Here is a 25,478-nt window from a genome sequence, read left to right as displayed (position 1 = left end):
CCAGGACCAGGGCTTAATATGTTTTGGAAACCAAAGCGTGGGATTCATTACTCATTGCCTTGCCAGCACTGCCAATGACAGCACCAACACAATTACTAACCATCGCCCTCCTACACGTGCCAAATTCGGACTATTCTAGGCCACCCAGAGCTCCAAGAATGAGGTGGGCTGCAGGAATTATTCATTTTAATGTGTATTAATTGTTAAATACTCTGTGGTTGTGCTCGTCTCAAAATTAGACAGACAGCGCCATAATGTGGTGACCTGTCATAATTGCTGATGCTGAGAATTAGGTGCCAGTGCCGGGCACCAGAAACCATCGGCCCAAATTAAGCACTATCTAAGACACTTTAATGGCATTACTGTGTCATGTGTGTGCTCCTGAAAGTTACAGCTCTGGTAGCTGCATAAATAAGCAAAACGGTCATAGCTTTGTGGAGAGCAAGCACTTTTTTTGTGGAAACATACGTCTACCCAATCAAAACATGTACTCCTGGCTTCCAACTTATGGGCGGAGCTAAATCCCTACTTTTGTGATGCTCATATAATTGCCAGTCAACAGGTGCGTTGTCAAGCCAGACCACAAAAAGCAGACCCACAGTTTAACAACCTCACCTCAGCCCCAACCACCCTAGAGCTCCCCCAAACCATAACACAACCCCTAGTTTAACCATAAAAATAACCCAACAAATAGATAACTCACTGAAACATTTGCATAGTGATCAAAACAAGTTTAAAAAAACATGTTTTTAACAGTTTGCTGAGAAAAAAACCCAATAGACTGGTTCCTCCAACATGACTATGTCCAAGTTTTGCTGGCGAGTGCATTTTGAGGTTGTGTTATAGCAGCACTCTTTCTTCACTTTCTTCCTCTTAGAGAACGCTGAAAAACGTGCAGGACCATTGGCAACCTCTACCGCCCCTCACCCCAAACCAAAGAAGGTCCCAATACCTTCTAAAAATGCTGCTGCTGCCGGCAGTCAAAAGAAATCTGATGCCGCCTCAAAAAAGCCTGTCAAGGGTTCTGGCAAGCAGCCTCCCGCCCCTCCTCCTAAGCCAGTGAATCGAGGTGTCTTTCGGGAAGCTTGTGAGTATTTGCCAGTTTGCCCTTACTGCATGAGCACAATTTGCTAGACCGGTGTTGCTGCATGATTCCGTGTTGCATGTGTTCCGTGTTTCCCTCTGACGGTAACATATCCTAGCACGCAGTAACCTCTGTCTAACTTGATGCTGGTGACGTTATGCGATATGTGAGTTAGTAGGCCTTTCTCTTCACTTTCTTCTCTCTAGCGAACAGTGACAGCGGCCCTGGAGCGCAGGTGCCCCACTCTAAGCCCAAAAAAGCAGGGACCTCTTCTAAAAATGTTGCCGCTTCTGCCAGCCATAAGAAAGAGGATAACCCTACTAAAAAAACTGCCAAGGCTGCCGGCAAACAGCCGCCTGTCCCTCCACCCAAGCCAACCGGCAGAGGCGTGACGCGGGAGACCGGTGAGTATTTTCCAGGCTGCAAGCGCTACTGCATGCTCAAGTGCACTCACTTCTGGCCTGTTTGTGCATCACTTCAAGGCTGTGTCAGAAAATGTCACTATTATCAACCATGTCAGGCAACACAAGTTAGGGGAATGATTTAAGGTGCATCATAACTGAGAATCACTTGTACCAGCTTTGTGGAGTACTCGCCCATAATTCGTTTTTATATGAAATAGTTGAATATGTTTCAGGGGAATTGAGAGTACTCATTAGGCGGTGAAGTGATTTTATGTAATAACGTTTATTTCAGGGAAGCTTACTGGCTATCTCCATCAGGGCAAGTTACGGGTACCCTCTTCAATAAAGGGAGGCTTGGGGTATCTGAAACGTGCAGCCTTGGTCAGTGGGTTGTACTTTTTGGGTAATGATGAATGGAAAATGAAGTTCCTTTTTTTGCAGATGGCAAAATGCTCTTGTTTTTCTTGATACTGATAAGAGAGCTGTTAAACTTTTTCACAAAATATTTCTGCTATGTTCAGTCGGCATATTTCGTGACTCAATTGTTGATAGTTTGCAAATAATGTTCAAATTGTGCCATCGAATTATCAAGCACTTAACACAGAGCTTTCCAAACTTTGTGTCCCGACACAGTACTGTGTCGCCTGCAAATGGTGGGTATGTCGCGGGATGACACTGGTATTAACGGGCACTTAGCACATAACTGCTGCTAATTAAGAGGCATTCCTTTGAAAGCTTTGTTCTCACTATGCCTCCTCTATTGCATAACGTCTCCCGGTAAATGGTCTTATAAAGACCTGGGAAGTACTCTGGTGCGGTTGTGTGTGTGCCCGGGAAGCTGGGATGATGTGACAGAGGGTGACCGACAGAGGGAGACAGACTGAGAGACAGAGAGAGAGGGAGACAGAGGGAGACAGATAGAGGGAGGGAGACAGAGGGAGACAGATAGAGGGAGGGAGACAGATAGAGGGAGGGAGACAGATAGAGGGAGGGAGACAGATAGAGGGAGACAGATAGAGGGAGACAGATAGAGGGAGGGAGACAGGTAGAGGGAGACAGGTAGAGGGAGACAGGTAGAGGGAGACAGGTAGAGGGAGACAGGTAGAGGGAGACAGGTAGAGGGAGACAGGTAGAGGGAGACAGGTAGAGGGAGACAGGTAGAGGGAGACAGATAGAGGGAGACAGATAGAGGGAGACAGATAGAGGGAGACTGAGGGAGGGAGACTGAGGGAGGGAGACTGAGGGAGGGAGACTGAGGGAGGGAGACTGAGGGAGGGAGACTGAGGGAGGGAGACTGAGGGAGGGAGACAGACACAGAGAGAGAGAGAGAGAGAGAGAGAGAGGCAGAGAGAGGGAGGGAGACGGAGAGGGAGGGAGACAGAGAGAGGAAGGGAGACAGAGGGCGGGGAGGGAGACAGAGAGAGGAAGGGAGACAGAGGGCGGGGAGGGAGACAAACAGAGGGAGGGAGACGGAGGGAGACAGACAGAGGGAGGGAGACAGACAGACAAGAGGGAGACAGACAAGACGGAGACAGACAAAGGAGGGAGACAAAGGGAAAGAGAGGGAGGGAGACAGAGAGAGAGAGGAGGGGAGACAGAGAGGGAGACGGACAAGACGGAGACAGACAAAAGAGGGAGACAAAGGGAAAGAGAGGGAGGGAGACAGAGGGGGACAGAGAGAGACAGCGGGAGAGGGAGGGAGACAGAGAGAGGGGGAGGGAGACAGAGAGAGACAGCGGGAGGGAGACAGACAGATATAGACATACAGAGACAGACTGAGACAGGGACAGACAGAGATAGATAGAGGCAGGGACAGGGGCAGGCAGAGATGGACAGACAGAGACGGAGATGGAGACCGAGGGAGGGAGACAGCGACATACAGGGAGAGACAGGGACAGACAGACAGACAGACAGACAGAGGCAGAGACAGGGACAGACAGATAGAGGCAGAGACAGGGACAGACAGAAAGAGGCAGAGACTGAGACAGAGAGGCAGAGAGACCGAGAGGGAGACAGAGGGAGGGAGAAGGAGGGATACAGAGAGAGAGGGATACAGAGAGAGAGGGAGACAGAGGGAGGGAGGCAGAGGGAGACAGAGAGAGGGAGTCAGGTGGAGACAGAGGGAAGGTGAGGGAGACAGATGGAGGGAGACAGAGAAAGAAGGAGACACAGAGAGGGGGAGACACAGAGAGGGGGAGACACAGAGGGGGGAGACGGAGAGAAAGAGGGAGATAGGGAGGGAGACACAGAGGGAGGGAGACAGGGAGAGCGTGAGGGAGACAGAGGGAGAGGGAGGGAGACAGAAGGATGGAGACAGAGGGACGGAAACAGAGGGAGACAGAGGGCGACAGACAGAGGGCGACAGACAGAGGGCGACAGACAGAGGGAGGAGGGCGACATAGGGAGCGAGACAGATAGAGGGAGACAGGGAGGGAGAGAGACAGAAGGAGACAGAGAGAGAGGGGGAGGGAGAGAGAGAGAGGAGGGAGGGAGGGAGGGAGACAGAGAGGGAGGGAGACATAGAGGGAGGGAGAGAGAGAGAGAGAGAGAGAGATGTGGGTATGTCGGGTCTGGTGGTTCAGAGGACGAAGGCTTCCGCTGCGGGGACTGTGTTCGACCTCACGGTCTCAAATTTGCTTGAAAATGCACGATTTGCCCACTTTTATTTCAAAATGTTCTTCCAGGGGGTAGAACCCCCCCTTAAGTGGTTCGGACTCGCTTGCTACACTCGCTCGCTACACTGCTTTACTCTGTCCCAAAATGATGCATCTCCAAAAAGTGTGTCACCAACATGAAAAGTTTGGAAAGCTGAGACTTAACAGATGGCCCTTTCCCAAGAATAGTGTTTCCCTTGCTCCATTTTCAGTGAACGATTGAAGTACTTAACTCGATGCCTCATTTGATACTCAAAGGTTTTTTTGTGAAAGGAAATACATTTTCTCAAGAGAAGTACAGTTTGCAACAGGGGTACAACCAGACCCGACCTTGGGTGATGGTGGGGTGAAGGGTTCTAGTACTTCATGCCCGAGTTGTGTGGCTACCACTTCACGTAATGGGGCTGAGACCTCCTCCGAGCCAGTATCAAAACGCACATTGCCAATATGTCTGCTTTACATGTGCTAACTCATGCAACCAGCATTCATGCATGCCTGTATTTTGATGCTTTAGCACGTTAAAGCCTGGTCTATTGTCTTTGCCAATCCATTCCTCTGAAACACTAATCACTGCTGGAGCTCCGAGAGTATCCGCCAGACCTGTGATCATCAGATGTCTGCAAGATAGTTGGTACTGAGAGAACTTTGGGCCTGCGTGCATGTCTGACACAGAAAGGAAAGCACCAACGCCTTATTGGAAAGGTGTCTTTTCTTACTAAAAGCAATATAAGCTGTATCATAAATAAATGCCTAAAGGAACAAGAAAATATTTGTGAGACGATCTCCCAATGAGCACAAGAAATTGCTCCCACAGACGGATTTATATGAACCCTATCGAAGGTGTGGCATGTGTGCTGAGATAAAGAAGATTATGGCGGCTCCAATCTGGATTTCTCAAAATGAGAGGGGTTCACAGAGAGCTCAAAAGAAAGGGACATTTATGGAGTGGAATAAGTGGGATAACTGTTCACACTGTAAAACATGTAGATGTCTGTCTTTATACATCACAGACTTAGCTGAGGAGCAACGAAGCATTGTACATTATTGGGAGTGATGGAAGACAAAGCAAGACTGTATACATCAAGTGCGGGCTGAGATCTTTGAATTACATACATTTACACCATCATGACCCATCTTCCTTAGCCGATGTAAAAAAAAAAAAAAAAAAAAAGGTTAAGAGTTCAGTATGTAGGCAAATTGCTCTAGAAAGTCACCTTTACCAATCCTTGGAAATCCTTTATATTCTTCAGATATTTTCCCATAGGCATTATGCTGTGTTCCCCATGCTGTCTGATTTGACCAAATGCAAATTATTCTCAATTATGTAATGATTTATTAATAGTGCTATATCTCCATTATACCCATCAAAGTGGAACAGAGATCATCGTCTAGATAAGTCTATTTTTTTACTGTGGTATTTTCTATCTTTTAAGTAATTGTGCAAAGGGTTGATCAGGTTTTTTTTACAGTCTTTTCTTGAAATGGCTAAGCACTGCTGTGAGAGGAAAGTTGCAATATCTCAAATTACAACTATAAAGACAATTTGTATTTTGTGAGCTGTAGGTAAATTTTCTTTTAAAAATATAGACACCTGCCTTGGTCAAACTTGCACTCAGATAAAAAAAAAGTCTTTCAATGAAAGAGGGTTGGCTAAAGATGACAAGATTTAAATGTGCACGTGCTGCACAAGACATTCATCATGGTAAATAATGTTGGCAGCAATGTTTATGCAGACAAAACAAGACATGGGCAACCCAATAGACCCTTGGAGGCATGGCTAATATACAAGATCAGGTAAAGATGCCTTCAAGGAATTCTCTTTAGTATCTGAGTCTTCATAAGTTTCAAAACGTGAATTATTTTAAGCCCTAAATAGTGGCCTATTACAATCGAATGTCAAAATGAATTTTTTAATTATACAACGAATCAAACAAAAAACTGAACAAAGCTCAACAGAAATAAGCAATTATATACTGGTGTTTACTTAATAAAGTTCAAATTTATGTAAAAGATTGTATTATAAATAAGGGTACAGATTACAAATCGCATGAGAGCAAAAGCGACTGAGCTTGCCACTCTTTCCTACAGATCTCTTATCATGAAACACTTTTGCCATAACCCATTTCACATACTAATTAACAGGAAGAACATCATTGGCATTACAATGAACAACGCTTGAAAGAATGGTAACAAAGAAAATGGGTCAGATTGTCGACGTTTCGGTCTTTGGTGTGAAGGCATGTATAAGACCATCTTCAGGAGATAAATCCTTGTGTGTACTGATGACACTGAATCATTAGGCACCTAGGCATATGTTTCAGAACCATGCAAAGCAGCAACCACAATTAATGGTGCTCCAAAAGTCAAGAATCAAATGGTAGTCACTATATTGGGGCAAGCGCTCATCACAAAATTCTGTTTGTCTCTAGCTGTAGTGATTAATTTCGATCAAGACAGAAATTGCTGCAAAATCGACAATTTTCGCTTTACTCGTGAGTTGCAAGAATCTTCCTTATCGTCCTAACTTATCCGATCAAAATGAATCCATGTTTACGAAGAAGCTCAAGCTGTGGAAAAATTAGATTGGAGCTTGGTGAGCATCAAGAGCACAAGCCACAGATGCACAATTAGATTGAGGCTCATGACAATTGCTATGTGGCGAACTGGGAATAGACCCATGCATGTGGGAAGGTGTGAGCATGCCCATTAACCAGTGGCACTCATCACACTGGGCTCCTGTACCAGCACCTGGTGGACATCTGCACCACCAGCCAGTGGGGAACTCATGTTCCACCTGTATAGATGCCTGATTATCTTTCACAGGAAGATGGAAGCAATAGCTAGCCATTTAGGGGAGCGCTTAGACCTTCCGTTCTGTCTGCTCAGGGAACCATGACAAACTCTATAAGATCAGGTGTATTCTGGATTTGGCTCTAATAATTTCCCCAAGGAAGGATAGTGGAGCACCTGTGTGCAAGAGGGCTCAATTTGAGCCCAACAGCTACTATATCTTTGCTTCCGACGAGTGTTTCTTTAGCACTGGGGGTGAATTGGTAGATGGTACTAGTGCCAGGGGACCAGGATATGGCATGGTTGTGCAGGTCCATCTTCCAAACGGTGCCAGGGCATCCAGTTTTTCTGGCATGGTTTAGGTCCAACTCAGTGGTAGTCCAAACATCCAAACTCAATGACGATGGGTTCCTCGTCTGTGTGAAATGAGAACTCTTGGCTCTTGCTGCAAGCTTGGGCTTTTTTTTTTAAAAAGGACATTGAAAAGAGGGGAGGCATCTGAACTATGTCTAAGCAGCAGGTGCTTTAACCTAGAGGAATATACTTGCCAGTATGAAGTTGGCATGGGCTAGTAGAAGGCAGGATGCTAACTGCTAAGTGCAAAAGTGAGTCAGCTGGAGGGACAGCGAGGACCAGAGGTAGCGCAGCCGGGATGTGTTTCAGTTGACTCTTTTGAAATATGTAAGTGTCTTGGATTTGGATGTAGGAAACCCTTTTCTCCATGCTTTCAAATCACTAACTGTCACTCGCAGAGAAGCTAAAGAAGAACAAGGGCACAGTGTTCTGGAGCACACCATGCTGCTGTGGCAAAAAGCTTTGGTGGGCAGATTGCCAGGTGCTGTCCATGCACACGGACATGCTGATCCACTAATCAGCCTATTACATGTTCAGCTACCAAGTAGTCATGGAAAGAGGCACACACTGTGTTCTGTGGGGTGGATTGTAAGAGGTCAGCACCTAGCAGCACTCGTCAGGCGCAGTGGAATATTGCACCGTGGCAGGCTGCTCTCTGCCTCTGCCTTTGTACGGCTGTTAAAGTTTCTATGTGGCTGTTAAAGTAACTGCATGGCGGTGTGTTATTGTCAAGCCATCACCCTGCTACAAATACTGCCTAAAAGAGTCGCAGCCAACATCAAAGCTTGGGCCTTAGCTGGCCTTCCCTCTGGGACATAACAGACAGCCAGGTATATTTTACTCGGTCAGCTTTGTGACCATCTTTTAAAAGATCCTGTCTCCACTAATAGGTGCTGGTGCCACCCAACATCAACCACTGAAAGAACTGGTGCCCAGACCATAATGTGCAATATTACTTAGCACATTCTTATATTTGATCATTTTTATAAACTTTGAATTTGAAGCAAAACCACAAACATTCTCCTGACACCCCACGTCCCCCAAGACTGCAAGGTGCAATTGGTTACGCATTCTAGTCTATCTGATGGACAATGAATCACTGCAAAGCCATTTAAAAAATGGATTAACTCTTTATCCATTGTCTGCCTTTATATAGCGTTTGCTACCTTTTGCTATGGATTGAACATACAATATAATTTGTCATTTTATGCCTTCTTGGCATGGAAGGACTCCGGTTCACCGTCAAGTGGGTAGAGATCGCCTTCCAAGTGCAGAAGCTGCTTTAGCCATTGCAGCGTTAATAAGCAATCATTGTCTCTATTGAGTCTCTATGAGTGCTAAAGCAGATTGCCCAGGAAAGCGAGAGCCTCACCATGAGGTCTGTGAACCAGCATCTTAAAACTCACCAGTGACCTCCAACTCCTCCTTTAAAGACACTTTGCAACAGCACCAGAAGCTGGATGTGTCACTGCTAAGCAGAGACTCTACCCAGAGGGCCTATCCCGAGGCCTTAGCACTTGCGACAAACATTAAAAAGGCATTCAATTCCCTCCAAGGGCTTAATCTGTGAAGTCGTGACCAGCGTGGTTTTGGGTAGCATTTTCTTTTTTTTAAAGACGCAGTTTTTATACACTGGACCCAGTGGTCCACACATTAAGACTGGGAGGGACATATTGAGCGCTCCCAAAAGGATTGCCCACTTTTCTCTGTATAATTTTCAGTTGCAATTGAACCGCTCGCCTTAACAATCAGATTGTTCATTAGTGGTACACTATGTTATATTTGGTTATATCCATACGAGATGCTTTTATATTTACGTAGGGAGAGGTCAGATGTTGAAGGGACTTGCAAACCATTAGGTCGTTTTGATAGCTTAACTGGTGAACTGGGCATATCTAATACTTATTTGTCGCATGTTCCAATTAATGATTCCAAACCGCCCGAAATTGGGGATGAAATCTGTTGGGAACTTTGTGCCTTTGGGTATTTAGGGTAGAAGTCCATTGTACTGAAAATTGGTTGTTTTACGGAAATGTCAGGACAGCCATATCCTCACTACGCCAATCCATTGTCTTCTGGCTCATGCTTCCATTATCTATGATGGACAGGATAGCCCTTTTGAAGATGGTGGTTCTCCTGCAACAATTTTTTGTGGGCATGCTTTCTATATGACTACTTAGAGTCCTGTTCCCCAAAGTAGATGGATTACTTTTGTAATTATTTTGGGTATGAAACGGTGCAGAATTGCAGTGGCTAAACTTAGGCTTCTCTCAAATGAAGGGGGGATGACAGTTCCTGATACTGAACTATATTACTTGGCGGTGCAGCTAGAATGTGCGGTGAGATGGAGAGCTATACGGTGGGGTGCCCAAAAGGTGAATGACTTTGGGGTACCCTCACAGGATTTATTACTGCAGGTATTACTTAATCCTTTTCATAAGGTCCACGCTCAGGCGGACAAGCTTCTGATTAGTACGCCTCCGATATGCTTGGTCTAGAGCTCTGCACAGAACACCCAGTAGATTTCTATGTGCGCGCAAGCTCCCGATTAAGGCATTATTCACATTAGAGCATGAGGGTGGCTGGAGAGGATTGCAAGACTGGGGGACGAAGGGATTGGATATGGTGGGAGCGTTATTTTTCAGAACGATGCCTTTAGGGAGACTCACCAGCTAGTCCATGAACTTGACCTCCTGCCGCAAACCTTTTTGCTATGTAGACTGATAAAGGCTACAGCCCTGGCCAGATGGAAGATTGGCATTCAGAACCCCTATTGCACAACTGCTTACAAGTTATTTGTACTTCCACCAGCAGAAATCGGCTGATCTCTTTGCTTTACAGTGCACTATTACAACAGTCTAAAGGTGGTCTGCTGGGTTTGCGGCACCGCTGGTTCGCAGGCATTGGCACACCAATATCTGACATGAATTGGGGTAACAGTCTAGATTCTACTCCTCATACCTCGAGGAACTCTAGGTGTAAGTTGATGCAATACTATCATCTCCATAAAGCGTACACATACCTGCCAATTCACACGGTGCCACAGTGTGATGAACGATATCGGCTCCTGGCACCCAGTCACCTGGTGAGCAGCTGATAATTCACTGTGCCAGGGAAAACGAGCTGAAAACCTCAATAAATAGTCGTTTTTCAGATGGCTTTCGAGAGGCTTTGAGCTGCCGACGTCCATTAAGGGGTGTGAAGACACCCCAAGACATCGGCACCAGCCTCCGCAAGCTTTTTGTTTTTTTTAGAGGAGGGAGCTTGGGGGCTGGGTGGGGTTAAAAAGTACCTGCTAGGTACTTCTCTGCACGAGGCTCCGCCCCCTCCTCACACTGAGATTGTTATTCAAGTTGGCAGGTATGGGTACATTTCTCCTATAAGAATTACTCTCAGGCTCGCTGATGTAAACGCAGTTTGCCCACATTGCGGTGCAGAGGAGGTGGCTTGCTACCATGTGGTGTGGGACGGCCCTTCACTCACTCCTCAAATGGAAACGTTAGTATAAGTTTTATTTCCGAACCCACTGATGCCATATCCTGAATACTGCATCGTTCATTTTATCATGGGCTTCCTGGTCTTGCTTTCCTCTTTTTTTGTGCAAGTACTTTCTGCTCTCAGTCTGTTTAGTAGAAGCAAACAACGGAGTGCCTTTTGGCATCCACATGTCCTCAAATAGTTGAATACATGAGCTCTTTTGTGGAATGTTTGCTCCTTGTGATGGTACACTTAATGTTCATTCTCAAAGCAAACTTTGCACAAGATTTGTCATGTCAGCTATACAGTCATTTCCTTTATTATTTCAAAGCAGTCAAGACAGCCTTCTTTGGAGGTGACAGCAACCAAGTTGTTATGATCGCTACTGCCTGCGTTCCTTTAAACCACGATTGACAGTTTGTGTTCAGTAAACTGCAGTGAACCTTGTCCTAATGCACAACAAACTACTCTTATGTATGAGTGACCCTAAATAAGCGTGGGAGGTGCCAGTATTTTCTCGGTTGTCCAGTTGCAAGGTTTTGTCAATCAGAAACCGTGTGGGTTGCAGCCAAGCAGAATGAATGAATGAATGCACCCTTTATAAAGCGCGTACTTAGCCAAGGGGCATCAAGGTGCTGCGGAGAGGGATCAGGATCGGAGATGTCCATAGGCAAAAGGCAGACAGTTTGAGGGTACGGACTGGGAGATGGGGTGCAGGTTGTCCGGAGACATCCGGTGAAATTCTTCAGGCTCTTTTGTTAACCACCATTTCTATGGAGCCAAATTAGGAAGTAGCCCCAGATTTCTGTTTTGCAAAATGTCTGGCAAATTGCTGGACATCTGAGAGAGCGAGGAATGGTTTGTACTCATGACCACGGTCACTCCGTCCAACGGTGTTCCAGCGGGACCACAGTGACTGAGTGATTAAAACAAAAGCACCATCCACAGTGCTTTCATGCAAAGTTTTAGAAATATGTCTCATCATGGTAGGCTATAACAGTGTTTTTGTTGTTAGGCAAACCGTAACTGACAACATTCAAGTAAGCAAGTGGAGATCATATTATGGTCAACACGCAGAATCTGTGAAACATAGCAGGTTTTTGCCATCTTCATTTGCTTGCTGCATGTGCTCACTCGGTAAATTCAAGAGTGATTTTAGGACTCATTTACTATTTATTGCTGTGGTATGCTAGTACCATGCCTTGGTAAACTGGGCAAGCAGCATCCTTATGCCCAGCATTTTTGAGTTCTGTGCTGATGGGCAACATTCACAAAAGTGGTGGGCGGCACTGCTCTGGGGAATCTGGATATGATTCTCCGGTACAGGAAGACATACATGGTCCATCAGAAATTAGGAAATTAGACATAGGGTAATACCAGTCCGCTGCGCTAGGAACATTCAGCCGTCTCCAGGGACTTTTGAGCACATTGAAAACTGCCCAGAGAGTGCACAGACTGAAAACTCAAGCCTGTGTAAACTGGATGTAGGCAATGGTGCCCAAAGTGGGGATTTGCAAGAAGGTCCAAGCTTGGAACAGATAAGTATGTGCTAAAGGAAATGTTAAGTTGGGCCACCTTGGAACTGGCAGCGGTGTGAAAACCGAGCACCAATAAACAGGGTCTAGCAAGAGTCTACACACTGAAACCTGCCAATAATGTGCGAGGTGGAAACTATCAAGGGTGTGCAGATATAAAAAAAAACTAGCTTAAGTGTTTCAAAAACGCTCAACTGCCCTTAGCTTGCAGACTAGGAATCCGCAATGAAAAGGGTTTGCAGCTGTTAAAATGTCAAGGGAACCTAGAACTTTACAAGGTGGTGGAAGCTGACGTGGTGTGCAGAGTCAGAACTGGAAACATGTACAAGATCGAAAGGCACAGTTTGCAAGCTGACATGCAAGTGTGTGTAAATGGGGGGCTGAAAGGTGGATGCGAAATGTTAACTTCCTGAGGTGATTTACTCTGGGAACGGACAACTTTGTGAAAAGTTATAAATATCCAATATAAGTAGGCTTTCTGGAAAGAAATAAAGATGTGTTTCAACTGGAAACGGCAAATGATGTGCTGTCATTGAATATTAGAGATCAAGTGCTTCATATTGGGAGGACCTAGGAGAGGATTGTGGGTGAGCATGGTCATGTGCTAGAAACATTATGAATTGTAGGCAGCTATCGCTCCCTGCTTATACAACTTGAGATAGGAACAGCATGCAGGAATGAGAAGAAGAGAAGCTTGGCTAGATGAAAGATTGTTTGTCCAGGTACCAGAATCAGGGATTGTGAAGATCTGTGAACTGATGTAGGGCAAGTGTGTTGAGCATCAACAGTGGATAGAAGAGCCAGACAGAACAAGTGAATTAGTTTGATTAATTTGAAAAAATAGAGAACTGTTAAGCAGAATGCTGAGGAGAAAATATTAAGTTATCTATAACATTTTTCACATTTACATGATTTTATTTGAGTCTGAGGTTTAACTTCTGGACTTCCCTCACCTGGTCCCCGATGGAAAGGGTCAATGGTATTTGTTCAGTAGTATTTATTTGGAATTGGACATATATATCCCTAAGCCAGTGCTATGAACTAAATCATATTATGCCATTTTGAACTATTCGCAGAGGATAAGTCGCAGAAAGGAACCACTCCACTTAGATGAGGCTTTTCAGAGATTTCAGTGTCATTCAAAATTGGGAACTTAACTAAAGTTTGCAGTGAACTTCACAATTGAAAGAATACAGTTTACAGTATTCTTTGATAGCCAATAGCTCTTGCTATAGTGACTGTGTTGTTTGTCCTCTCTACCCTCCATGCAGACGTTGCATCTGGTGGCAGAGACGTGTAGTATGCTCTGACACAACCTAATTTCTTCCTCCATTTCTGTTTCTTCCATCAGTGCCATTAAAGGTTCTTTGATCATTGCTCGTCACAGCTACTCAGGGAGACTCTGTGGCGTTCCATGTGCGGACTAAGTGAACCCTAAATTTAAATACCCCAAAATTTATCTCAACAACGCACTCATGGTGCGATGAATCGGAGACTAATACAATTCTATTTCATGAGGCAACGTGTTCCCAGTTAAGGCACCCCACAGGATATCAAATACAAACTAGGAATGAAGTTTTAAAGATTCATTACAAAACTTCCAACAGTGAGATACAAAAATCATAAATGCAAAAAGCATACATATGGCTCTCAGAATAAGACATACAGAGTAAGTGCAAAATAATTCTAAGTACCAAGAGAGCAGCAAAAACAATAGAGAAATGGGCAGCATGGAAGGCTCAGGAAAGTTCTGACTCGCCCCCAAAATCAGAGGCATATTTACCATTTTCTGCATATTAAATCATTTAAAACTAAAATCCACCTGGTGTGAGTAAAGGTGTTACATTCCCAGCAAATCAGAGCACAGTTTATTAAATGTCATATTGCCTTATCACCTGATCACTAACCTGCTACAAGATTATTGATTCTGAGCACTCTATGCTAATGTCATGAACAAACTAATTACATGAACAGCAGCAAACTATTTTGAATGAATAGGGTACAGTGCGCTATCAGAAAGTCCTTGAGGAAAGAAACATTATTGTGCCCACACTGGATGGTTTTCTTCGAGAACAGCAAGAACAACATCAATGAAAGCAAACAAACATGACTCTGCTTGAGTGTGTGCTGCAGAAATAAAGAACAGTAACGTCTGCTGGGTAAGGCATCCATTTTGAACAAGCTGGTGTTGGAGCATAAATTGAGGCCTAGTTAACAAGAGTCGAGAAAATCACACTTTTACAAATGAAAACATTGTTTCAAATAAATTAGCACTAAGTAAATGTGTACGTATGAAATTGAGAGTAAATCCACATTTTGCATGTTATTATTAATGCACAAAAATAAAAAAATGCAAAAGCTCCAATTCATGTATTATCTACTGAGTGAGATATGTTGCAAAGCTAGCCATTCTGTTAGTTTCTTCAGATATAGGTGGAGGAACGCACAAATCCAAAAGCGATTCAATAATTTCACTAATTGTTTTCCGATTCTATAATTGGTAAAAATCATTTCAAATTCCTAACATCATTCCCCCCCCATCCCCAAAGAGAATAGTTTATAGTTTGTACCAGTGCGATTAAAGACCATCTAGGACTACCGCCCTCTTCCACATGGACACACACTCCAGAGCTATGTCATTTTTCTTCCTCTCTTAAAGCCATTCATCAACACATTGCTGCCCAACATTCCAGTCGAAAAACCTTCTTAATGATCTCTTCTCCTTTTCTGTCTTTTGAGTATGAATGGACGCTGTCTGTACCCTACCTGTAACCATTTTCCATGTTTTCCATGTGTTTAATCAGCAGGGAACATTGAGGGAAGCAGTATTTCAAGTTTGTAACATTATCAATGGAAGCAGGTTGCACTCCCACTTTAAGCTTGTAAGCCTGCAGTCCTCTTACATGCCTGCTTTCTGCTTGAGGTTTTCTTAAATGTCCTGCTAGTTGTGTGAATATGTGGGGTCTGCAGATCATAACAGTGGATTGTTCCCTTATACTACTGACCGCTCATTGGTAGCCGCTTTTCATACGAGCCTGCTGATCTGTGAAATTACCTTATTTGTGAAATTTACTTTTCTCCTGTTATCTCATTCCCTTATCTCACTACATACATATCTCCCGTTCATTCCATTCCAGCTCCAGAAAACAGTTGTTACTTTGCTCGTGCTGTCCAGGATTGATTACTGTAATGGCCTGTATCTCAATGCACACGAACATGTTCTCAACAAATTACAAACTTTGCAAAATGAGGCTAAACGTCTGCTTCTTAGAATCCCTAAATACCAATCGGTTTCTAAGCCTATTATTATTATTATTATTATTATTTATAAAACTTATAATGCGCAACAGCTACCCGCAGTGGGTTTCCCGGCGCCAGGGATAGACTAGAGAAGAAAAGGAGAACACAGTAACCATGACAACACCAAATTAAATAACAGGAAGAAATTAAAAAATTAAAAAAGCAGAGTCTTTAATTTTTTGCGGAAGTTCAATAAGTTGGCTTCCAACTTAAGGGCAGTAGGCAAAGTGTTCCAGAATTTGGGTCCTAAATAAGAAAAGGACCGTCCACCCATTCTGACAAGTTTAAATCTTGGAACAACAAAGTCGCCGTTTGCCGAAGATCTTAACAAGCGAGAGGGTTTGTATGCTTGAACAAGGCATTTTAGGTATTTTGGGGCCACACCATTCTTAATCTTAAAAAGATAACACAGGGCTTTGAATTTTATGCGACTAGCAATTCTCAGCCAATGCAGGTCGCGGAGGGCCTGTGTTGCCGAGGATCTCCGTGGTAGATTACATAAAAGTCGAGCGGCTGAGTTTTGTACTACCTGGAGTTTATTTAAGGTAAAAACATCAGCGCCAAGATAGAGAACATTGCCGTAATCAAGACGAGATGTAACTAACGCTTGTACGACAGTTCTCCGAGTAGAGTGGGGAAGCATCCACAGAATTTTCTGCAGCCACCTTAAGATGGCAAAGCAGGTGGAGGCAACCTTGGTAACTTGCTGTCTCATTGATAGCTTATCATCAATAAGAAAACCAAGATTGCGGACCACAGAAACCGGTTGTGGAAGGGGTCCCATATTACTTGGCCAGTGCTGAGGGCCCCATAACTCTTTGTTTTTACCTAAAATAACGACCTCCGTCTTGTCGCCATTCAACTTTAAAAGATGTGTTTGCATCCATTCGGCGACACGGGAAAGTCCATCTCTTAGAACAGAGTCACAGTTGCCTTCACTACTGGAAAGGGAAAAGACAATCTGTGTGTCATCGGCATATGAAAAGATGGTCAGCCCAGCGTCCTCAGCGATGGCAGCCAGGGGTCTAACATAAATGTTGAATAATAAGGGGCTGAGTATAGACCCCTGGGGGACGCCATATGCCGATGAACAAATAGCTGAGGAGGCCTTTGTCGAAAAGACCTGAAAGGTGCGCTCACACAAAAAGGAGGCAATCCAGGCGAGTGCGGGGCCATCCACTCCAAGGGACCGGAGGGAATTTAAAAGAATGGTATGGGACACGGTATCAAAGGCCGCACTCAAATCCAATAGGATGAGTGCAGATGTTTCCCCTCGATCAATACCGTGTCGCCTATGAGGAAACATCATTGGCTAGCAACCAGACAAAAAATAATCTTTAAAGCTCTTTGTTTTGCTTACAGAGCCTTATTTGAGGAGTGACCTATGTTCTTGCGAAATAGTTTCAAATGGTACATTCCCAATAGGCCACTCAGATCAGCAAATGCCAAATTGGTGATCTTGCCCAAATTTAAACGCATGACCTGGGGAGGTCGCATCTTTGTTTTGGGCGCTTCTACTGCTTGGAATAAACTTCCTCTTAATATTAAAACCTCGCCAAATCTCCTTTTCTTTAGAAAATCTTTGAAGACCTGGTTATTCAACTCTGTTTAATCTGTTCCTTGGTCCCAACAGCACATGGTAGCTAGCACTAAGATGGCTTTGGGTATTCGTGCGTTCAACAAATTCTGTCAACATGACATAACTACATCTCATCTACACTCACTAGAGTCGTGCAACCCCTGCAGAGCTATGCCAATGGCTGGCAAGGCCACTGCTCTGCTGGCTCATGGGCTGTTATGTGCTTAAACTTTTGGCCAATGTCTCATGGTCGACTACGAGCTTCACTTGGACATATGTCCTGCGCCATTAGCTCTTTGGTCTGATTTTATTTTTCTGTGGCGCCTTGCTTTTCCTTGGAAGAAGCTGTGTTATGTCTGTTTTTTTATTAAGACTATAACTAAAATTTACTCCGTGGAGGTCTTAAAAACTGTATTCCCAGATATATTCCTTAGAGAAAAACACAATTATTTTATTAAGGAATTCAAAAGTTAGGCCAAATAATGTTTTGCAAAAATATTCAGACTTTTATTTATAAATCGTAAAAAAAAGTAGGATTTAAAAACAAGGACAACAAAACATTAATACGTTAATCAAGGAAAACAGCAAGCATATTTTTCAACCTTGTACATTGAATTATAACAGACTGAAACAACTCAATCAGTCCATTTATGTCTACGTTTTCGTATTCAAAATAATTCAAACCAGAAATCATCAGAGCCGGTGTGCCTACGTAGAGCATTGATGCCTCCATACTACGAGGTGTATCAAACTATAAATTAGAGTCTCTTCACATATAATTGTAAGATAAAAGTCATCTTATACATTACACTTTAGATAAAGGCTTATTATCCCAAACCACATTCAAAGTATTTCTAATTTATTACCTAAGCAATAAGTTTACTGATAATAAAATTCCACAACTGATGTAAAGGCATAGCTTCTCCTCAATCAAAATAATCTTAATAATCCACTTCAACTCAGATTTGTTTTTATTAACCATATGTTGAAGAAAAACTGTAATATAGGCAAGCCTACTACTTCAAAACTTTTTAAGGCCATTTAAACAAAATAAATTATGTAGCCATTTCTCTTCCTACTTACGGAGAATGTCATCATTCTAGGTTAATAAATTGTTATTTTTATTGACCCGGTGTATAAATCTGAGAATACATTTTATAGGTTTTTGATTTATTGTATAACACTGTAAACAGAAGTAACCCCTGTGGAAGTAATTTTGTAGTTATTGTTGATTACCCAGACTCCTGGGGGGATTATGGGTTCACCGGTTATGTTGAGGTTATTTTTAGTAAGAGCAGTGTCTTTATAGCAAGTTTATCCAAGATGATTGTGTAGTACCATCGCAATGTACAGTAGTTGGAGTCTCACTTACTAAGTGCTGACATTGCCATTCATGTCATCTTTAACCATAAAGTGATCCAAGCCCAAAAAGCTAAGTTTTTCATTACTGAACTCCAAGGGAAGTCGTGGAAGCAGTCTCAATACTGGTTGAAGTCAAAAGCACTATTACTCTTGCACTTCTAAGGTCGTTCCTGACACAACTCCACATTGAGGTCCAGTAGTGCAGAGAAGTCATGTAAATCACACAAATCCCATAAAAAACACAAGAAGTCCAGGAATGGCTCTCCATTGTCCTGACACGTGCTCTGTTCAAAGTCATGTAACACCGTGGGTACTACTATGCTGCGGAGTCTCTCCACGTAACCAACTTTTGCAGTGTTTCCACTCTGACTTCCCGTCGAGTGGACTGCTAGTGTGGACGAACTCCACCAGCTGAGAGGGATTGCTGAGAGAGAATTTTGAGTGCCCCAGTGATCATGGTGGAGCGCCTTTGGGCCCCAATGGTCAGAGGTGGAAGCCTGTCGATGGATTCATCCTCGATATTGACTGTGCCACTCTTCCTCCATCTGAAGTTGGCTTCCTAATCGAACATGGTGCCATCGGGTCCCATCTCGGCGCAATGGCCGAACGCCTCTCATGGGCCCCAGACCGATGCCAAAGGGCCAAGCCCCGAAGCAGTCACTAATCCTAAAGTTTTATTGGATACAAAGGCTCAGTTGATTCCAGAACAACAACTTTTCTGAACATGACTGTGAGGATGATGCCAATTGATTTGATAGTGGGCATGAAGGAAGCTAAAACCAATGTTTTAACTGAAGTCCTCATCCTAGCAGCACAAGCCAAGTACCTCTGCTACTTTTTAACGAGGCTCCTACAGGCATACTGGTGGGCACCTGGCCTGGATGGAGTCCACATCTGATAACATGGACGGAGATCAGAAAGAAACTGACACCAGCTGGTAGAGGTAGTAGCGACACCGTTGTTGCCCCCGGAACCGACGCAGAGCTGTACGATGCTATCTGTTGACGTTTGTGGGAATTGCTATTAAACTTTCCAGTTCCATTTCTGACGCCTGGGTTAAATTCACAAAGTTAGGAATCTGCAGTTATATAGAGTGTTTGCCAGAAATGGCTCTACCGAAGATAAGTAACTTGTTCTTCTGGGAGGAGTAGGGATCAGCGTATGTGAATTATGGCTGATAATTCTCCCTTCGGTTTCTTGGATTCCCACTTTTATGTGCTCTTGTCTTCACTCTTTTGGGTGTAACCTGTGTGAAGCAAGGTGAAGCGGGCAGGAGTTGCAAGGATGAGCCATCATTTTACTGCCGTTCATCAGTTATATTTCCTATCCAGCAGCCACTTTTCCTGTCCCGCTTGTAGCCTGTGACTACTTTGCTCTGCTCTCAGTGCTCCATCAACTGAATTCTGGCTGACTGAGAAGCTCAAACAGTAAGCACAGGACCCATAGCTGGTCAAGGTCATACCCATTGCACTTAGGGCATAAACCTCAACAAGGTGATGGTTGGAAGTGTCTAGAGTGGTATGGTGGGTGAAAAACGATGGACTGGAATTCGCCCTCAAATGATTGCCAGTAGCTGAGATTAATTTACACACTCCATCCATCACCATTTTATTGTTGCCGATTGTATCGTGAGTGCGACAGATATGCCTGGTTGTGTGTCCTGTGCTCACTGTACCACAGGACTCAAGCTACATTCTACTGATAAGCCCCAAGTTGGACGATAACGGTCGGGGGTTGCTTGTGGTCCTTTCAGGAGGGGGCTGTGTTTGATAGTTTGAGAATGACTAAACAGTCTGCACGAATTTGCATAAGGCCCTTGTCTGGAGTGGCATGGTGGGCGAAAAACTATGGACTAGAATGTGGCCTTGAGCGATTGCCAGTGGTTAAGATTAATTCAAGCCTTCCATCCTTCACCTTGTTGTTGTTGCAGTCTAACCCCCACCATGCTGACAATGACACGAATGAACTAAGAGGCAAATTAATTGTCTTGGTTACCCTCTATGTGGCCTAGAAACCGTTTATACAAAGAGCGAAATTATAGACTATTGAATGAAACACAAGAGTTTTTTACAGGGCACATCCTGATTTCATGTATTAGAAGGTACTTATTATATGTGACAATGAAGAAAAAGAATGCTTGATATTTGCCTAGAATAACACAATTTGGTCAAGCGGAGGAGCCAGGATTGATCACTAGGCTACTGATTTTGCAGTGTGCAGTTCAACCACTATATGCATATCTCTTTCTCTCTCATATTTTACATCAAAGGTCACTGCTATGTCTTTAATTCTTTGTGCGTGATGTTAGAACATGGGTGATAGCAGATGCCACAGCTGGCTCGAGATTTCTGTGGCTTGTCCACCTCTAGTGGGTTGACCATGCAGCACCAACAAGGTTCTGCATCTACTTGTCCAGGTTACTAGAAAGGCATTGTTGTTCAGGTACCTCTATGGAATGTTTCACAAACATGGTGTGTAGCGAAGCATTGCTGCCCATCGTAGGTCTGAAAATTACGCAATGAAACATGGTGCTGGATTGACATTCAAAAGTGCAACACAAACCCAACTTCACTGCAGAAAGCATACTGATCACATTACGAATGTTGCATAGGTACTTAGAGTTAAATATTTTTTATTTGATTTTCAGTATATATTTACAACACTCAAGTGAAACCTCGTGACACTCTATCTAAATAATTGCCTCTACTATTTTTTTTGTTTAAATATCTTTATTGACATTTTATTTTTTAAACATGGCTGATAAAATGTATCCATACAGAAGCTTTAGATGTGAACATCAGAAATGCAATTACCATGTGCAGAATAGCTTTAACCATCGCCATAATATAAAAAGAACACATTCACGCTATTCCACAATACTGACATTTATATCATACTTGAACATATGCACTTGCCCACAGTCGAGCTACATTGTAGATTACCATTTAATGTCATTGCTATATTTCATGTACTCATAGCAAATTTTATCAAAACCGTCTTAACAGGAGCTCCTGTATGTGCACCAGGTGCATCCACCGCCTACCCGTTCGGGTCGTATCGGCAAATCACTGTTTAATAGAAGAAAGGACTTAGATAACTGCAGAACGCATATATTGATCACTGATGAGTACCAATAAAGCATATTTTCCAAAATATTCTAAACAGAACTAAAAACTTAAAACATCAAAAGAACATCTGCCATCCATGAAACCCTATTAATGTTAACCATGCATGACTGTATCTAAACAGTTACCATTAGAGCACTACCACACAATCGCACACACAATGGATAACTGTCACATCGCACATATCAAGGCAGAGCAACCATCAACGGGGATAGCCCCCGTGTCCGAGGGGGGAGGCGTGTGGGGGGCCATCCGTAACAGACCATGGGGAGCGACATAAACCAGTTCCAACACTAAGTTGTGCCAACTCTCCTTAGCTGAGTAGTGGGGAGGAGGGCTGGTGAGCTTATTACTGGTTGGCTAACGGGGCGGCATCGATGTCTGTCTGATTGTTAGTCTGGAAGTCGGCTAGCAGTACGTCCCAGTCTTGTGCAATGGGGAACTTAGGAAGCCCAGCTATCTCCTCTCTATGTAATGCTGTACTCTCCGCCTGAGCCCATACTATGAATGAACGCCTCCAAATAAGTATCTCCGGGGGGACTGCATTTTTTAATTTCTTGGTTATGAGACGTTTTGCAGTGATGAGACCCAGGTCCCGAAATTTCGAGGTAACTTTATTCTTTTTTGATCTGACGTACAGCCCAAGAAAGCACACCTTCCACGACAGTGGCATGTCCGTGTTTGTGCATGAAGCCAGACTTGTGACCACCTCAGTAATGCTGAAGGGATGTACAGGTCCACAGCATGTGGAGCAGATCTGCATCCACATGTTGACAACATGGACATGCAGAAGCGGTGATGTGGAAGTACCTATTGATCATGTCAGGCGAGAGATATGTCCTTTGTGTAATGTACGTTTGGATGAGCTTAAACCTCGAGTTTCTGGGTATGTTCCTAGCACCCTCCAATATAGCTTTCCATTCCTTGTCCTTCCAAGGCCGACCTCTATCTGCCTCCCATCTGTCCTTAAGTTGTGTCATTAGTCTCAGCATGTGTGTGAGAAGTGCCTCCACTAACCAGTGCACTACATGTGACCCTGTGCCCATCATGTGCAAATATTGCACTAACAGGTGCGTCAATGGCTCAGTAGCCAGATCCCCCCAGGCAGTTGATAGAGCTTTCAGGAGGGAGGTGTGCAACAAAAATTGTCCCGCTGGGAGTTCATTGTCCTCAACTAGCGTCTCGAATGTTAGTAGTGCGCCGTCCCTAAATAGGTCGCCCAGTGTCTTAAGCCCTGCCGCGTGCCAGGCTGCGAGAGCTGCCCCTGTGGTACCCAACCTCCCCCGTGGTGTCCCCAGCAAGTAGGATTGAAGCATATGGAGGCCTTGTGCGGGTGAGATATAAGCTTCTTTTATAGCATTTAAGGGCTAGATAATTGCCTCTACTATTCTGTTACTTTTTAGATCTTGTCTACCAGCTAGCACGTGCACTGCCTGTTGTGAAATGTATTGTTAGCTTCCCGTGGGCTTAGAGCTTGCGCTTTGCTTACTATTGGTTGGCGTCATTGTCACTCTCATTTGTTTGCTTCTTATTTGTTAGTGTGCATGGGCTTTCTTTCGTTTTCCTCTGCTTGTCCCTCCCCTGGAGCAGGTCCTCAACTCGCTTTTGAGACGCTACTTTTTCTTTGTGTTTTAGCACTCTACAAGGGGCTGTCTCCCTAGTGTGCGTCTGTTCCCTCTCAGCCGTGTGCTTCTCCCTGTCTCCCTCTGTGATGTGCTCACCTGCATGTGCTCTCTGGCTCGAGTTGCTTTCTCTCCTGTGAGCTTCTCCCCTTTCTCAGCTCCACATTGTTCTCGTTCTTTCTATTTCTTGCCCGTATGCTTTTCTCCCCCACCCCTGCGCTCCACGTTGTTCTCTCTTTTGATCATTTGCCCCCCCCCTCCACACCCTCCATGTTGGTCCCTCCTACCCCCACATCTTCCTTGCTGCTTCCAGCCCGTGTTGCTTTAGTCCCATTAGCCCCTTCTGTTGCTTATGCAAGCCCACCCCTCTTGTAATACTTCCCCTACCCGATTTTGCCACAAAAATGTTTTTGCAGGTTTCTTCTTTTTATTCGGATTTGTAAGCAAAAAGGGAAAAAAACAGCTTCACCATTTCGTAGGCACCTGGGCATGTGGTTTACCCGCCTGCAAAATGATGCACTAGTTTTTTTTTATTTTAGTCATGCTGCACAGCTTCAACGATTCTGTTCAGCAAGGCAAAAGGTATTGGCAAAGACAGCAGGTCCCAAAGGCAAGACCTATTGACTTTACCAATGCTTGTTTTGGATTCACGCTAGGTATTTCTCTCTTCAGGAGCCCCTGTACTCTTAAGGCTCTTGGGACAAGTCAGACCTTTGTAGTATTTATTTAAATAGATAATTACTGGTTTCCACATTTTTCAGAACTTGCATTTTGTGTTGAAGGTAGCTGATATAATGAAGACGCCTTATAAGGTATGACAGAGTTTATTAGTCACCACCATCTAAGTCCTAACCTTTCTCACAGAAACACCTCGTAAGGAGGCTCACTTAGAACGTTGCCATAACAAGGGTAAAACCATTATGGAGGAAAAGAAAGGGGGGGGGCGGGACAAACCAAGATTACAACACATCTCCCTGGGCAAAAGAAAACAACATCCCACAGGAATGTAAATGTAACAGGTATTTTACCAAATTAAGTAATAATATAGTCTTTGTGCCAAACCGGACTAGTGGTGTTTCTTGTGGAACTGCGGACACTGTCCTGGTTAGTAGGCAAGGGTGCATCCCTACCACCACCATTGCGTGGAGGGTTATATTTGACCACTCTGTCCATTCCCCATGTTTGTCCATTATCCAAATGGACAACATTCCTTCCAACACTTGCAATCTTGATAGGCTCTGAAAACCTGGAAGAACTCCTTCTAGCCGGTGGTAAGTCTATAAGGACCCAGTCACCTGATTCCATTGAGGGCACCTTGACGCTCTTTTTCTGGTCATACCTCCACTTATACTTCTCCTGCTGCTTCCCAATTTTCCTCGCAATGTCCATCCTGTCTACGTTGCAGCTATAGGTATTACCCAGCCACCCTGCTGTGAGACTGGTTTTAGGTTTCCTTCCCTTCAAAGATACAAATGGTGATATATGGGTGACTGTGTTGGGTGCCGTTCTGTACGACCATATCATTTCTTGTAGTGCCTGTTTGGCAGCAATCCCAGTGGCTTCTGCTCTTTGTATGCACTCTTTAATAACTCTGTTCATACGTTCCACTAGTCCATTGGCTCTCGGACAATACAACGCTGTTTTCAAATGGCTGATGCGTAGGTCTGACAAAAGCTTTTTCATCAATTCTGAAGTAAACTGGACTCCATTGTCCGTCACAATGGCATCCGGTATTCCTTCTTCATAAAAGTTTTCCCTTAAGAACTGAATTAAGGTCTTGGTATTAATCATATTCACCCATTTAGTTACCACCCATCTAGAATGGTAGTCTATAAGGACCAGGATAAAACGGTCTGTGGCTTGTTTTATATTCAACGGCCCAATAATGTCTAATGCCAGTTTGGACCATGGACGGTCAGGAACCTCAACTGGTGATAGAGGAGGTTTCCTCGTGGACATAGTCTTGTCACTCTTGGCACATTCCACACAGTTTTTTACTACTTCCTCTACCATTCTATCCATGCTAGGCCACCAGTAACTTTCTCTTACTTTGTTTTTTGTTAAGCTCCGCCCTAAATGACCCACATGTGTCAGAGTTATGATTTTGTTCCTCATACCTTCAGGGGGTACAATCTTCTCCCCCTATATATAGTTCCATTGATTTCAACCATTTCATGCCTAACCTCCCAGAA

The 25,478-nt window shown here is 44.0% G+C and overlaps 1 protein-coding gene across 4 annotated transcripts in view; it reads left to right on the top strand.

Annotated features, from left to right (window-relative positions):
- PHACTR2 (phosphatase and actin regulator 2) overlaps positions 1-25,478 on the top strand; it is a 458,184-nt gene that overhangs the window by 321,696 nt on the left and 111,010 nt on the right. For 2 of the 4 annotated variants that reach the window (XM_085611660.1, XM_085611661.1), the window contains exons 5-6: positions 878-1,087; positions 1,291-1,488. The exons of 1 other annotated variant lie outside the window; for it this stretch is intronic. In XM_085611660.1, coding sequence (XP_085467786.1) covers positions 878-1,087; positions 1,291-1,488 — 408 coding nt within the window. The remainder of the gene's footprint in view (positions 1-877; positions 1,088-1,290; positions 1,489-25,478) is intronic. One more of the 4 variants, XM_085611662.1, reaches the window with a different exon arrangement.

This window comes from Triturus cristatus, chromosome 6 (assembly GCF_964204655.1).
Source record: "Triturus cristatus chromosome 6, aTriCri1.1, whole genome shotgun sequence".
In the NCBI taxonomy this organism is placed as follows: domain Eukaryota; kingdom Metazoa; phylum Chordata; class Amphibia; order Caudata; family Salamandridae; genus Triturus; species Triturus cristatus.
This window is presented reverse-complemented; position numbering and strand designations above follow the sequence as displayed.